Here is a 14,373-nt window from a genome sequence, read left to right on the forward strand (position 1 = left end):
AGAGAGAGAGAGAGCGAGAGAGAGAGAGAGAGAGTAGTTGAATTGGGGATTTATAGTGACAGACATCAACATGGTCTTAGCAGAACATGTACACGCACACACACACACACACACACACGCACGCACACGCACGCGCTTTTAAATACAGATCAGATTCAGATCTACTCACACGCCCCAAGTGATCAATAACAGGTCAGTCAGTGGTCTAATAATATTTAGTACACGGCTCCTTTAATGGAGGAAGGAGGTGCTTTTGCTCTAGAGGGGGCGTTTCTTCAAACGTCAAACGGGATGTTTTAAATAATTTCATTGAACTGCTTTCCCAACAACAACACACTGTCTGTCAGTGTCATTGTCACTTGCTAGCGACTGGGCCCGTGTACGAGTTCACCGACTGCACCCTGCCTGCACTAATTATGTCCGACTCCATAAAGAATGTCGCAATATTTGGCGCCACGGGCATGACCGGGTTGGCAACACTTCCACAAGCTGTAGCGGCAGGTAAGAATTAAATAACCAGAACGCATAGACTATAGCTACACCAGAACAACAGAACAGAACAGTGAGCAGCCAGTGATAGACTGGCTGCTCAGTGCTCACACAAGATCCCCTATATTTAAAACAGCCAGCCATATGCTCATTATAAAAACATTTTCGAAAATTGTTTCTTTCTTCTTCATCTTCAGTATGCAAAGTGACAGTGTTAATGTAACAGTTATAACATGTAACATCTAATAACATGTAACATCTAATATTTCTAACATCTATCTATCTATCTATCTATCTATCTACATTTCCTGACAATAATTTCCTCCGAAAGACTATTTTAAGGTTCTATAATATTTATACCACAACTACATTATTCTGACAACCAACCCATCATTTTACTATTTTTTTCCCCTTCCAATTATCTTTTTTAACATAATTGAGAAACATACATTGCACAACAAATCATGTGCTGCAAACTCCTGTGTCATTTGATTTGTCAGCTAACTTAATTTCCTTGCCCTCTGGTCACCACCAAGAGGCAAGACAAAATTGTTGAGTCATGTTAGAGACGTTATGGCTTGGAGTGCTGACTAATGGTTACTGCTGGTACCATGAGAGCTGATAGGGAACAGTGTTCACTATCTCACTAATGCAGGTTGGGTGGGCTTAGATTTTAGAACTTCTCTCCTGATTGGATAACATCTTAACAGTTTAAATTTCACTCAGTTAGAACAAATTGCCACAGCACAAAGCTGTTAAAAAGGACGACCATAGTCCCTGTGAATCGCAAACACCTCTGGTTAATATGCATTGTACTGGCCTGATGTTTTAAATTGGAAACTATAGGCAGTCAGTAGTCAGTAGTGGAACAAATTTTATAAAATAACTAAGAATGGAGCCCATTTGAACACCATGGAAAGCGGAAAGGGCATAACGGTAACACAGGTGCAATTCTGAGAAGGTTTTAGTTCTACTTAAAGGTGCTGGAAACATTTGTCGTTATTCAAATAAGTGTTAAACAGCTCTATATTCCCATACAGTAGCAAAGAGTGTTTGTTCAATAACAGGGGTCTCCACAACTCTTTAGTACACAGAAAATACATGTTCAGGTCGGAATACACATTTTATCCAACCAGGAGAGAGAAGTAAGCATACAAAATAAAGTGAAATTGGAAGTGACTTCAAGTGAGTAAATAAATAAAAGAGCAGACAAATTTGTGGGGTTTTCTCTCCTGATTGGATGAAATGTGTAACCCTTCTGAAAATGCATTATATGCATAATAAAAAGCCAAAGACCCCTGTTATTAAACACACACCATGTATAACCATGATCATAATACAGAGCTTCACTTTTTAACAATAACTTTTTGTTTTAAGCCACCTTTCAGTAGGCTACTATGCATTTATTTAGGGCTACAAACACTATTAATTTGGACCAAAGTCTGGAGCAGGGGTGGGCAACTATCTCACTCCAGCGGGCATTTACTTTACTTTGTTTATTTTGACGGGACAAGCATATTAATGAACATTACAAATAAATGCACCGTAAATACACAGGAAATAGCAAAGATGCTAAATGTCATCCCGTAGTCCCCAGGCCTGCATGGTCTGGACTCTGGAGGGTAGCTATTGATCTCTCCAATCACCCCCATCACAGGTTACAATGTGACCGTGTTGGTGCGGGACCCTGCCCGGCTCCCTGCTGATCATAAGGCTTCCAGGGTGGTGGTGGGAGATGTTCTGAATAAAGACGACGTAAAGAAGACCCTGGAGGGCCAGGATGCCGTTATCATCATACTGGGAACGAGGAATGACCTCAGTAAGGCAATCCCAACTTTAAGGAGACGTACAAAACAAATGCAGTGCATAAACACATGTCTCAGCCTGCTATGTATACATACCCCCCCCCCCCACACACACACACACACACACACACACACACACACACACACACACACACACACACACACACACACACACACACACACACACACACACACACACACAGTAATAATTATGTGTTGCCACCAGGGGACAGCAACAGCAGTTGTGTAAAAGTGACTTATTGCAGATGATTGTAAAAGCTTATCTGTGTGCATTCATCCTGTACTGGTCTGTACCCACCACCAGGCCCCACCACTGCAATGTCTCAGGGGACCCAGAACATTCTAGATGCCATGAAGGCTCGTGGGATTCGTAAAGTCATCGGCTGTATGTCAGGTATGGGGGAGAAAACTGTCCAAGTGATTTGTAGTTTGTGTCTTTGGTTGGATTACTCAACAACACAAACACCGATTTACTGATTCTAATAGCTTTTGTTCAGTCTTTGGTTGCGCTTAAAGATGCTGTTATTTGAAAACAAGCTTAACGGTATTAAACTGTGACTCATTGTATTATAAATATTGAGCAAGATCTGTCAAAAGGCAACCAGAAGGAAATCCCATTTAAACATTTTCATCCTCCTCTTCCTGCCTTACTTTGATCTCCACTCCCATCCCTTCTCATGCTCTGGTCTTTCATTGCCATTCCTTTATCATCATTTTCTTACTCTATGACATGTATCTCCTTATCTTATCACTCATTTATTTTACCCCATCCTCTACTCGCGTTTTATTCCTTCTTCCCTCACTCTGCCTCTCCTGGCATCTCTTCCTCCTCCCCAGCATTCCTACTCTGGGACAAAGCCAGAATGCCGCCCCGTATGGTTGCAGTGACAGAGGACCATGAGAGGATGTACACAGCTCTGAGAAACTCTGGCTTGGACTACGTGGCCACCATGCCTCCACATATTGCTGGTTAGTAGTAGGAAGAATTCATGCAGTTTGAATATCCATATATACTGGAGTAGCATTACTATTAGAAAAAATGATGAAATGATTTCATTATCAATATTAGATAGCTGTTCAGGCAGTACAAATGAAATGCTTATATTTAGTTTTTACTACTTTAATGAATACGAAATGAGTCACCCATTTACCAACTCGCACTGGGCATACAGCTGCTCAGCATGGTATTCCTAAAGTAACCCAAGTAAATTATGCTTAAACGGTTATACCTAACCTTAACCTCAGTAAAACTATGTGCAACAAGATATAAAATATGCCAGCAAAAGCGCTGTTCTAATATGTAGAACTAAAGAGGACAAACGCCTTAACTTTCCTATGTTTAAACTATCAGACAATAGTCTTGAGGTCTGGAATAAGATTAAATATCTTGGCCATTTTATTACGGATCAAATGACTGATGATGATATATACAGACAATGTCAGAAGCTGTATGCTCAAGCAAACACTATTGCCCGAAAGTTCAGTCATTGTTCCACCAAAGTGAAAGTGTCCTTGTTCAAGGCATACTGCACACCTGTGGTCATGTTATAAAAAGTCTAGCATGCACAGGTTGCAAGTTGCATATAAATGATGCCATGAGAATACTTCTTAGACAACCCAGAGGGGGCAGTGCTAGCCAGATGTTTGTCACTGCTGGAGTGAGGACTTTTAAAGCACTCCTAAGAAATCTAATGTTTAAGTTTATGAAAAGGCTGGATGTGTTAACAGTGTCATTGTAACGCTTTCAAGCCCCTTAGTGAGCTGTTCATGTTATACATCAAGATTAAAGGTACACTGGCTAAAATGCCTGTATGTTCTGCCTGTGGGTTAAGTTATGTAAGTTATGTACTTGTTTTACATTTTTATGATTTTTATTGCCTGTTGTATCTCTTGTATGTTAACCCCGTGTATGTATCCCTATGGACCCGAGTCTGATAAAGTTGAATTGTATACCTAGGCTAAACCTAACCCTATTCCTAAACTTAACCCCAGTAAAACTATGCCTAACCAATTCTCAGCCTAACCTATTCTCAGTAAAACAAAATAAAGAATACAAGAACCACAGCACCAAGCGGTCGGCGGAAAAAAGCGAGGGCGAGAGGGATTATGGGCGAGATACTACTTTAATTACGCAATTGTCACCCTGTGAGATTTGTCTTTAGTGCATTTCTCTTCTACATAGGATGAATTAGCTAATGGGATCCTTGATGAAAAAAATATAGCCAATGTAAAATCACATGTAGTGTTGTAGTAGTATGCAGTTGTGAAGGGCTTCATCTAAAGCTCTTCATGGGGTACATACAGTTGAACACGGCTGGAGCTTTGTGGTGATCACCACTAAGCACCAGGAATTGAACTCCCAACTACGCTAGCCGTGTTAGTGCCAAGCTCTTAACTACTGGGCTACACAGCAGTGCCAGTGACAGCACCAACTACATCATATCATTGATACCATTTGATTGAGAGATGAAGATGAATGTGGCCGGGCCGTGGCCCGGGGTTTAGGTTATAGTATATTATTAGACCAACCTAACAGGTTCTAAATACAAAGTGGCAGTAAGAATGGGACAGCAACAAGGATTTTCCCCCCAAGATTACAATAGTTTATTAAATCAATAATAAAAGCAACACTTTATTGTACAAAACTATTTAAGTCATAAAAAACGCTAAAATTGTAATCAAATACTCAACCTACAGTGAGCAAGAGGGAAGCATGCAAAGAGGATGGAGTGACAATACCAAAGTGTATGGGGGAAAGGGAGCACCGCTGTGAGCCTAACCACCCAGGTCACTGCACCCATCCTGCAGCAGAAGAGAGAAGGAGATTACAGTTTGTTCATAGCACTTCAGTTTGCCTTCTTGGGGGAAATACAATTACAAAATGTAGAAAACTAATACAATAATGGCCACCAAATAATGAAGTTAAACAAAAACTCAAAATATAAATCAACAAAACAGCAGTAGCAGTCTGACTATTGTACAACCCATGTGGGAGGCTCAGCATGAGGCAGGGTCACTAATGAAGCAGGGCCCAAGAAGGTGTGACAAACAAAAGGTCTCAAAACAGGGCACAACACAGCACTATAATTAATCAGCAATCTCTATTCACCTACCTGGGTCATTGCCCAGCCAGCAACCAGACTGAAGCAGTCCAATAAAACCCATTCTAGTTGGCTTTTATAGTGAGCCAAACTATTTAGGAAGCAGGAAGTGGGAGGGGCTCTGGCGTCTGGCCTGTATCTCAACAGTAGCCCAGGAGGGACATTTCCTACTGGCTACATATATAGAGCGTCGCAGTCCTGCCCCCTACCATGGACCAGGAAATGAATCCCAATGCATTTTCCCATAGACGTTTCAAAAAATATTTATTTAAAGACGGTTACGCCGCGGACAAAGCCAACTCGAGTCGTGACAACTCATGACAACACAAACAATATTTTGGACCAAACAAATAATTACAAAGAAGAAAAACAACAAAAAAAGTGTTGTAACCTGCCGTTTTTTTCTTCTTTCTAATTATTTGTTCGGCAGAAAAAATTGTGTTTGTTGTCATGATTTGTCACGACTCGAGTTGGCTTTGTCCGCGGCGTAAACGTCTTTAAATAAATACTTTCTGAAATGTCTATGACGAAAATGAACGGAGAATAATTTCCTGGTCCACAAAAAATTGTGTTTGTTGTCATGATTTGTCACGACTCGAGTTGGCTTTGTCCGCGGCGTAAACGTCTTTAAATAAATACTTTCTGAAATGTCTATGACGAAAATGAACGGAGAATAATTTCCTGGTCCATGGTAGGGGGCGGGACTGCGACGCTCTATACAGTACATCCTACTACTACTACTCACAATTTCCCCATATCCTTCTTTCTTTAGGTGACAAGCCTCTGACAGAGAAGTATGAAGTAACAGAAAACGCGGTGAACGGGAGAGCCATATCTAAATATGACCTGGGACATTTCTTTGTCAAGTGTCTGTCCACCTCACAGTGGGATGGCAAGGCTGTTGGACTGCATGGGCAATACAGCTAATCCTGAACACACCACAACACTTCTAAAATGACAAAAATAAATCAGTGCCGTTGAATTCACTGCAATGTCATTCCTCGCTTTGTTACTGAGAAAGTGTTATTCTGAATAATGAGTATTGTGCTGGCTGCAGTGCTTAGGTGAAACAATAATTCTCATTAGCCTATTTATCAGTCTCTCACTTTGATTGTGAATGTGCATCTTTGCGTTATTATCATTTTAAAATCCATCATGCTGGCTTGCCGCCTTGCCTACAGAACATTTAAATATACCAGCAGCTACAGATTTTACTTCTGCAGTCTTCTTTCACTTTACAAATAAAACAGTTTTGATACTAAATTTTATATTTGCTTAAGTTAAAATGTGTAATGTTTTCAGTTTCTAGCATTTGAAATAAAGGTTGTTATTGTACAAATGTGTGGTTTGAGCATTTCATGATATATTGCCTATCATGCAAATACCGGTAGGCTGTTTTAGAAGAGTTAAAAATGCCTTTAGGTCAGGACTCGGAAGTATTCTCTTTTTTATGATCACATCTTTTGTACTTTTTTTTTTTTTTAAGGACCCCCGCTTTGGTATGCATTAGGCCCCCGGCAACCCCCATAACTCCAAATGACCCTAAAGGGTCTTGTCTGTCTGTCTGTACAAATGGAACCAAATGTCATTCACATTCAAATCATGAATAGCTGGGAGCCCCCTGGAACTCCCTCAAAGGCCCCCCAACAAGACCCCATTTTGAGAACTATAGGCTACTGGTATGGTTCGTTTTATATATCCCAGCCATTTGCATTACATATAGGCTATTATTTTATTGCGTCATAGTGTTGCTTGGCAAAAAGAACTGATCTACAATCTATCTGACAACACACTGTACAGGCCAGTGTACAAGTGTTTGTATTTTCAAAGACATTAGCCATAGAGGACAGAGTTGCGACATTGAGGGGGCAGAAAACGAGCCAGCCAGCCCCATAGACTATAGACTCCAATGCATTCCTCAAACTTCCGGTGTCCCTATTCGCCATAGAGTATGTAGAAGAGCCGCCATTGGACTGGCCCCGGCCATGAAGTGAACGGAGTTGTCGTCGTAACTCTGTTTTACTCTAGTAGTCTTAGGCTCTGATTTTTGTTAAGCGACACCGTCCTACTCATAGATATATATCTATGGTCCTACTACCAAAGATGGTTTATGTATGAAGATGGGCCAACTTCATTGGAGCCAATAGAGGCGAAATGGTACACAAAGCCTACAAATGGTCTCCTAAATATAGTAGGCGTGGTTTGCTTCTCCCCGACCTCCACCCTCCCCCCTGACAACAACACTGTTTCCACACTCAGTCTAGTAGGTGGCGGTAATGCACCATTTAGGTTTGCCAACCGCCATGAAACCTGATAGAAGAAGAAGACAACAACACTGACAAGTCATTTAACAAAGTACATTGAAAACAACTGACAAGGTGTACTTTTGAAATAGTCGTTTTAGTTTCTCGAAGTCCTCCAACAATATAAATTCATGATTTGGATCTATCTCATTAAAAAGTCTCTCCCTAATAGAGTTGTAGAATGGACAATAAAAAACTAAATGCTTTTCATTTTCAATTTCCTTTAGATCACACAGACTACATAATCTATCCTCCTCAACCGTGCCTACATATCTGCCTGTCTCAATATACTCTATGGTCTCAATATGCAGACCAAGTATGCCAGCTCTAATTTGGGCACATAAGGATCATTTCTAATCGTTTTAAATATGTCCATTCATTTCACATTATAATATTCACATATTATCATCTTAAATATGGGGTCAGAGCCCCCTATGTGTTGTCCGTGAAATTGCAGATGGACAGAGAGAGGCTTCCGGACTCATCTCAAATCTCGCGATAGTTTGTTGCTGGGATAAAGAAATGTCATTAACAAAGTAGATTTTCTCCTGGTTTGTCTCGCTAAAAGAAGCCATTTTACTATGAATATCTTGTAAATATTGTGTGCCTTGTGATGATTTGGTCCAGTATTTAGTTCAGTGACCATGGAGTTAAGGAATGGTTCAGAAGCTGTGTTCACGTTCACTCTCCCATTGGAAATGAATAGACTCCAACATTCTTCCTGTCTCCTAATAATGTTACCGCCCACCTCACGCAGATACAGGAAGTAAGCAAAGTTGGCCTCTCTTGCTAATTCTCCTCTTGGCTACTACTACGAGTACTACTGCCAACCAATGTACACTCAGGGGAGGAGCTAAACCTGTTTTTCAAAGTAGTCGAAAAAATCTGGTCGAGATTCCGACACAATTGAGTGAGTCGCTGGCTGCCGACAGTGTTTTACTTTCGTTCTTCTGATTTTATACTTTGCGTCTGTTGGGTGATTTCTGCTGTGAAGACTGCAGCTGCGGAGTCAGGTAAACTAAAAATAGTTTGCATACTTTGAAATAATGATTTAGCTTTTGGCACTGGCAGACTATGAAGATGTGGACGTGTTCATGTCTATGCAAGCGGCAAAAGGGAAAAACAGCGCTGTTGAGAGATTAATGCAGACAAATGACCATTAAGCTACAAAAAGGTCAAGCGGGATTGATTGATTTGATCCTCACGATTTCATAATCGAATAATACAATTTATATACTTCGATCAGTACCATAAAGATAGCCAAAGGTGGTTCTTCGTTCTTTTGCCTGGTGTCTGTTTTCTACACACTCCATTGCTTTCAGTTTTACTTATAGCCTACTTGTGTTTTTCTGTCAGCGATGTAATCATGGGAGAATCAATGTAACGCAAATTATATAACACAAACACGCAGTGACAACAATGAGGGACGTAGGACATTTTCGCGATACAATATTAATCATACATGTAATTAACTGTTTAGTTCCTTACGGAAACCAGTGCCACTACAACATTACGGTACATTTGTGGTGTTTTATCATAGTACGAAAGTAATGTTATAAAAACTCTATTACCCATAATGCTGCTGGTCACAGTCAACCCCCCGTTGTAAACTTTTTGGCGTAAAACTCAAATCATGGGCGGGAGATAAGCGGTACTCACTGTGTTGAATTGAGGACAAAACACTGTTTTACAGTTGTCCAGAAAAAAATACAGTAATAAATAGTTGCTGTGAAAGACTAATGAAACATTAGCGAACAGCAAAACTATCGTCAGAAGAGAATCCACACCACCACATTCCACAGGTTGGTTTGATTTCAAATGTATCTTTCGCAGGAATAGCGGTTCTCCTGCTTGACCTAATCAGAATTTCGTGTTTTTGCACCCGATCAAGATTGAGATTGACCCCCACCCATACTTATATTGGTCACCGTTTTCGGGTTTTGTTACTTTGTTTAGCATGGGATCCGTAGATACTAGATAGATCACATTTTTAGACCGATGCGAATGCCTATCCATTGTTTACCTGGTATCCTAGTTTCCTTGAGGCACTGCATTCTCAGTGCATTGTTCTCTCTGCACTGTATTCATGCTTGGTTGGTGTTTGTTGAGTTCATGCTCTGACTGTAAGTTCAGAGTAAGCTCTGATCTCACACTTTGTTGCTCTGGCTAAGAATGTCTGCTAATAGTAGTTCTTATTGCCTGTAAGTTCTAGATACTGGCAGTGTTGCCAACTCTTGTGAGAGAAATAAGCCAACCCACCTCCAAAAACAAGCCCAAAACAAGCCAACTCTTGGCGAGAGAAATTAGCCAAATCTTCCCTCCAAAAACAAGCCAAAACAAGCCCAACTAGAAAAAGTGCCCTTCTGGGCACAGGTCTCCACCAGGAGGATAGGAGTGTGTGTGATGTTTGGCAAAATGTTTAGGAGTATATAAACATGTTTTTTTGTTTGTTTGTTTTTTGCAACAATTTTCTTCATTTTGTAGAGGATAGAATTCTGGATGAGCAGGACATGTGCAGCATTTTGTACAAAACGGGCCACTCTTGATCACATGACTACAGAGATCATGTGTACCGATTTGCGTGAGATTTGGATGAAATCTGTGCGACTAACATAAACAATGAGTTTTGCAGAAATCGGCCTCATGGTGGCGCTATAACCGGCAGATGTAGAGGGATGCAGGGAAAATGTTTTTCCATGGCCTCTAGGGAGTGCACATACATAAGTTGCATACAGATCGATGCAGTTATAGGTAAAAACAGGAATTGCCCTGTTATAGCACCACCGTGAGGCTGATTTGGAAAAAAAATAAGTGGCATGTCGTCCTCGGCCTAGTGGAAATGTGTGTGTATAATTTCACGGAAATTGCACACTGTGTTTGTGATTTGTGGCATCTTGTTCGAAACGGAACAATCATGTGAGCTTTGGAAGCCAATCAGGATGGAAGATGGGAAATGGTGCAGATCCGTGTTGATCACATGACTATGGAGATAGTGTATTCCGAATTGTGTGATGTATGGATAAAATGTGTACGAGTAATATACAGAAATTTGTTTTGCCTAAATTGGCCTCATGGTGGCGCTATAACATGCCGTTGAGGAATATTTGGGGCAGAGGTTCATCGTTGGCATCCAGGGAGTATGTGTGCAAAGTTTGGCATGGATCGGGCCAACGGTGCTGGAAATTAGCTGGTAACGGACGGACGGAAGGACATACTCTCTCTCCATGCCTTCGGCCTGGTGGAGACAATAATATAGCCATATAATACTAATACATATTTAATGCATTTATCACTATGTATAATTATGAATGTTTTGGTCATTTATTATACTATTACACACGTAGAGACACCAGACCGATTCTGTCACTCAATGTGAATCACACTCCCCCAAACCTATGGGTATTTATAGTATATACTTATACATCAAAGAAATAATTTGCGGTGTATGAATGTGTGTGGATGGGTGAATGTAATGCACAATCTATGTAAAGCGCTTTGGATAAATGCACCATTTACCATTCATTTGGTAGGTTTTACATACTGGAAACAATGTGTGTTTGAGTTTATTTCTGTTAAAACAGCTACATTGTGTAATGCGTATTGGGTAATACCGAATTCTACTCTGCTCCACAGGTCAAAGATGATAATGAAGGGACAGAAGCGTAAACATCAGCCAGAAGACATTGCGGATTTGGACAGGAATGGTGCCATTTGGGAGAGGCATCGGCAGTCTGTATTCTGCATTTCCCTGGACAAGTACCAGCAAGGTCAGGAGTTGCCTGAACCCAGTCTACGGCGATCTGTCCTTATAGCAAACACACTCCGAGAGATCACATTGCAAACTAGTCAGGCTCCTTCTGCCAAATGTGCCAATGTGGAAGTGTGTCAACCCTCCAGTACTGCATCCGCATTACAGGAGAGTGATAGGGAAGGTACGTTTCCTAGGATAGCAGCATATTCTATGGTAACATTGGATAACAGCCAGTCAACTGTAGCCAAATGCCTTTTGTCTAACCAGTCCGGTGTGTCACATTGTACTACAACTAGATCTGCATCAAGCTGCCATTCAATTACATCACACATAGGAGATGTGGATGATGATTGGGGGTTGATGTCCTCCGACCACGACTTTTCCCTCTCGGCGGCCATCTCCTCCATCCTCACCGCCCTCGATTCCACCATAGATGGAACCCCTGGCTGCAATGCCGTTCCTCAGATAGCTCCACAAGCGGCTCTGAGGTCCTTGGAGAACCTGACGGGCTCTGCAGGGGGTCCTGAGGCTGATGCGGTGTTGAGGGCAAAACATGGGGTGCGAGGTCACTTGGAGCATCAAGAGGTGTCCCAGGTCATGGAGAACAATGTGGAGGTGATGAGGTGCAGCTACCTCGGCGACTTAGCGGTGGATGATCTGTTTCAGGACATAGACACGTCCGTGCTGGAGAGAGAGATGGGTTCGCTGGGGGTAAGAGGAAGTGGAGGGGGGCACTTGGCTGGAGATGAGCTGCTGAGGTACCTGCCTCCTCTGTCGACCTCTGCCTCCTGCCTGTCTTCATCATTTTCATGGTCGTCGCCACACCCCACCCTTTCTCTCAACCAGAGTCTGAAATGCCTGCCCTCCTTCTCCTCGTTCAGTCCATCTTCCTCTGCTTCTTGCTCACCCTCTCATTCTTCCTCTTCTGCCGTCTTTGGTCAGAGTCACATTAGAGATGTGCACGAGTTGGAGCACATCATGGAGGTGCTGGTGGGGTCCTGATGGTCTGGATATGCCACGAGGAAAAGAAAACCTCATCTGAAGGAATGAAAAAATGTTTTACAGCAGTGTTCATCTTTTAATACAGCAAGTCGGCAACACTTTTATACAGATGCAGGTCTGATCGGACCTGAGAACACCTTACACATTTTATTTTCTCTCGTTGTAGTTATATTTCTTTATACAATAGTTTTAGTTGGTTTATATATTATAAATAAAAATGGATGTATAGGTTTTAAAAAATGTTTGAGACGCTAAAACCTCCAGGCACAGACTGTATAGTATGATTAGTTATTGTACTTCATGTGCAACATGACAGTGCAACATTCCTAGTAATAGGAATTTAAATAAAATGTGCAAATCTACTATATATATTTACTAAACGGTCAGGAAAACTTATAGGACAACATTGCCCTTCTTTGATTCCCAGGATGTTATCTAGTCACTAGATAATATCAGACTAGATTCTAGTCTAATGTGTTACAGGCATAGATGCTACATGTCATGTAGCTTTTATGCCCATCTTCTCTCTGTATTGTAGAGTTGGACGTCCCAGTGACAAGAGGGGTACGTGCAGTATACACAATATGACCTCTAGTTTTCTGCAAGTTTTCTAGCATCACACTTTCTGAAGAGAAAAACTGTAAAAACGTCTTTTAAAATACGGTTTAAATACATAACACCATCGTTAGGTCACATCTTGAGTGAAGAAATACCTAAATCATTGTCCTATAGCAATGGGAAACTAGCAATGAGTTATGACAGGGGTACCATTGTAATATAATGATATATGTTGGGTAATCAAACTGGCTGTCTGAGCCTCCTTTTTGAAATATCCCAGACTTTGCCATATGCAGAGTCATACATTGTAGACAATGTTAACAAATAAACATACAATCTATTAATAAGTGTAGTTATGTAACAGATGTATACAGTATACATACTTTTATTTTGGTGGACGTCCAATCCATTTAAAGTGCCTTGAATACCATCATGGTACACACATCTTTGTACAGATTCCTAAACATTGGCAGTGCTTTACCCCATGAACCAGGAAAGGAACCCTTAATTTAAAACATGGCAGTGTTGGCGCTGATCTCTAGCTATTGTACAGGTTATTGCATCAAAGTTGCATCACTGACTTCCTAGTTCACATCATTTTTTACGCAGTATTTATATTTAACATTGCTGAGCCACTACTGTACATCTAAACCACTGTCAGGTTGGTGTGTCATTTTCTAATGACACAGCCGACCTGGAATCATTCTTCCCTAAATCATGCTACGTAGCCGTTTCCTCGTCAGTGAATAAGTTCATATGAGTACACCAACTGCAATGTGTTTTATAATGGCAGGTTACCTGCCAATGTGGTTGGTGGACAAGCTTGTCAGCCATTGTCAAAATTGTACCAGTTAGTCTGGCATACTGTGAATATGTTTGTTACCTCAAAGGTAGTGTGGATAACCTGCTTTGCACTTTTGTTAATATGCATGGTTTGGTTTCCAGTTATGTGCATATCAGATTAATTAGGAAAATGACTTTAAGTGAACATATTGTATATGTCATGGGTCAAAGTCGCTTTCTATACACGTCCCCGATCTAGAACGGGGCTGAAGAAGTTGCAAGCTATTTATAAATGCCATTTGTTAAGTTAACAATTTGACAATGTCCAAATGTGTTAAAATTGTTAACCCTGTTAATTGTTACCCGTTATTTTAATGATATTCAGTTGTGAAATTTGGTGCTTAATGCCTGGACAGTTGACACCTTAAACAGGTGTTTGTAATAAAATAAAAACATACATAAAGTTTGTAGTTTGTTTTCTCAACCATATTTCCATTTAAGACATTTACCTCTGGCCCACAGACTACAGCTCTATTACACAGTACACTTGGCATCAATCA

At 40.9% G+C, this 14,373-nt stretch overlaps 2 protein-coding genes across 4 annotated transcripts; both read left to right on the forward strand.

Moving 5' to 3' along the window:
- The first annotated feature begins 346 nt into the window (after positions 1-346).
- On the forward strand, positions 347-6,410 carry blvrb (biliverdin reductase B). The gene is made up of 5 exons (XM_079513556.1): positions 347-501; positions 2,147-2,308; positions 2,620-2,709; positions 3,153-3,284; positions 6,189-6,410. The coding sequence occupies exons 1-5, from the start codon at positions 417-419 to the stop codon at positions 6,341-6,343; spliced, it is 624 nt and encodes a 207-aa protein (XP_079369682.1). The 5' UTR covers positions 347-416; the 3' UTR covers positions 6,344-6,410.
- A 2,176-nt stretch (positions 6,411-8,586) lies between these two features.
- Positions 8,587-14,277, forward strand: sertad3 (SERTA domain containing 3). Of its 3 annotated transcripts, none has more exons than XM_079514252.1 (2): positions 8,587-8,732; positions 11,353-14,277. In XM_079514252.1, exon 2 carries the CDS (start codon positions 11,360-11,362, stop codon positions 12,470-12,472), a length of 1,113 nt encoding a protein of 370 aa, XP_079370378.1. In that variant the 5' UTR covers positions 8,587-8,732; positions 11,353-11,359; the 3' UTR covers positions 12,473-14,277. The 3 variants fall into 3 exon arrangements, with proteins under 3 accessions (XP_079370378.1, XP_079370379.1, XP_079370380.1); XM_079514253.1 differs by lacking the exon at positions 8,587-8,732 and adding an exon at positions 9,402-9,521; XM_079514254.1 differs by lacking the exon at positions 8,587-8,732 and having other exon boundaries at positions 11,513-11,651; positions 11,767-14,277.
- Positions 14,278-14,373: the final 96 nt, after the last annotated feature.

Source organism: Electrona antarctica (assembly GCF_951216825.1).
Source record: "Electrona antarctica genome assembly, chromosome: 11".
In the NCBI taxonomy this organism is placed as follows: Eukaryota; Metazoa; Chordata; class Actinopteri; order Myctophiformes; family Myctophidae; genus Electrona; species Electrona antarctica.

Excerpts from the sequence above, each read along its gene's own strand:
- blvrb (XM_079513556.1), top strand. The coding sequence starts at position 417 with ATGTCCGACTCCATAAAGAATGTCGCAATATTTGGCGCCACGGGCATG. Across the intron at positions 2,710-3,152 it reads AGTCATCGGCTGTATGTCAG|CATTCCTACTCTGGGACAAA; the intron begins GTATGGGGGAGA and ends CCTCCTCCCCAG. Across the intron at positions 3,285-6,188 it reads CATGCCTCCACATATTGCTG|GTGACAAGCCTCTGACAGAG; the intron begins GTTAGTAGTAGG and ends TTCTTTCTTTAG.
- sertad3 (XM_079514252.1), top strand. The coding sequence starts at position 11,360 with ATGATAATGAAGGGACAGAAGCGTAAACATCAGCCAGAAGACATTGCG.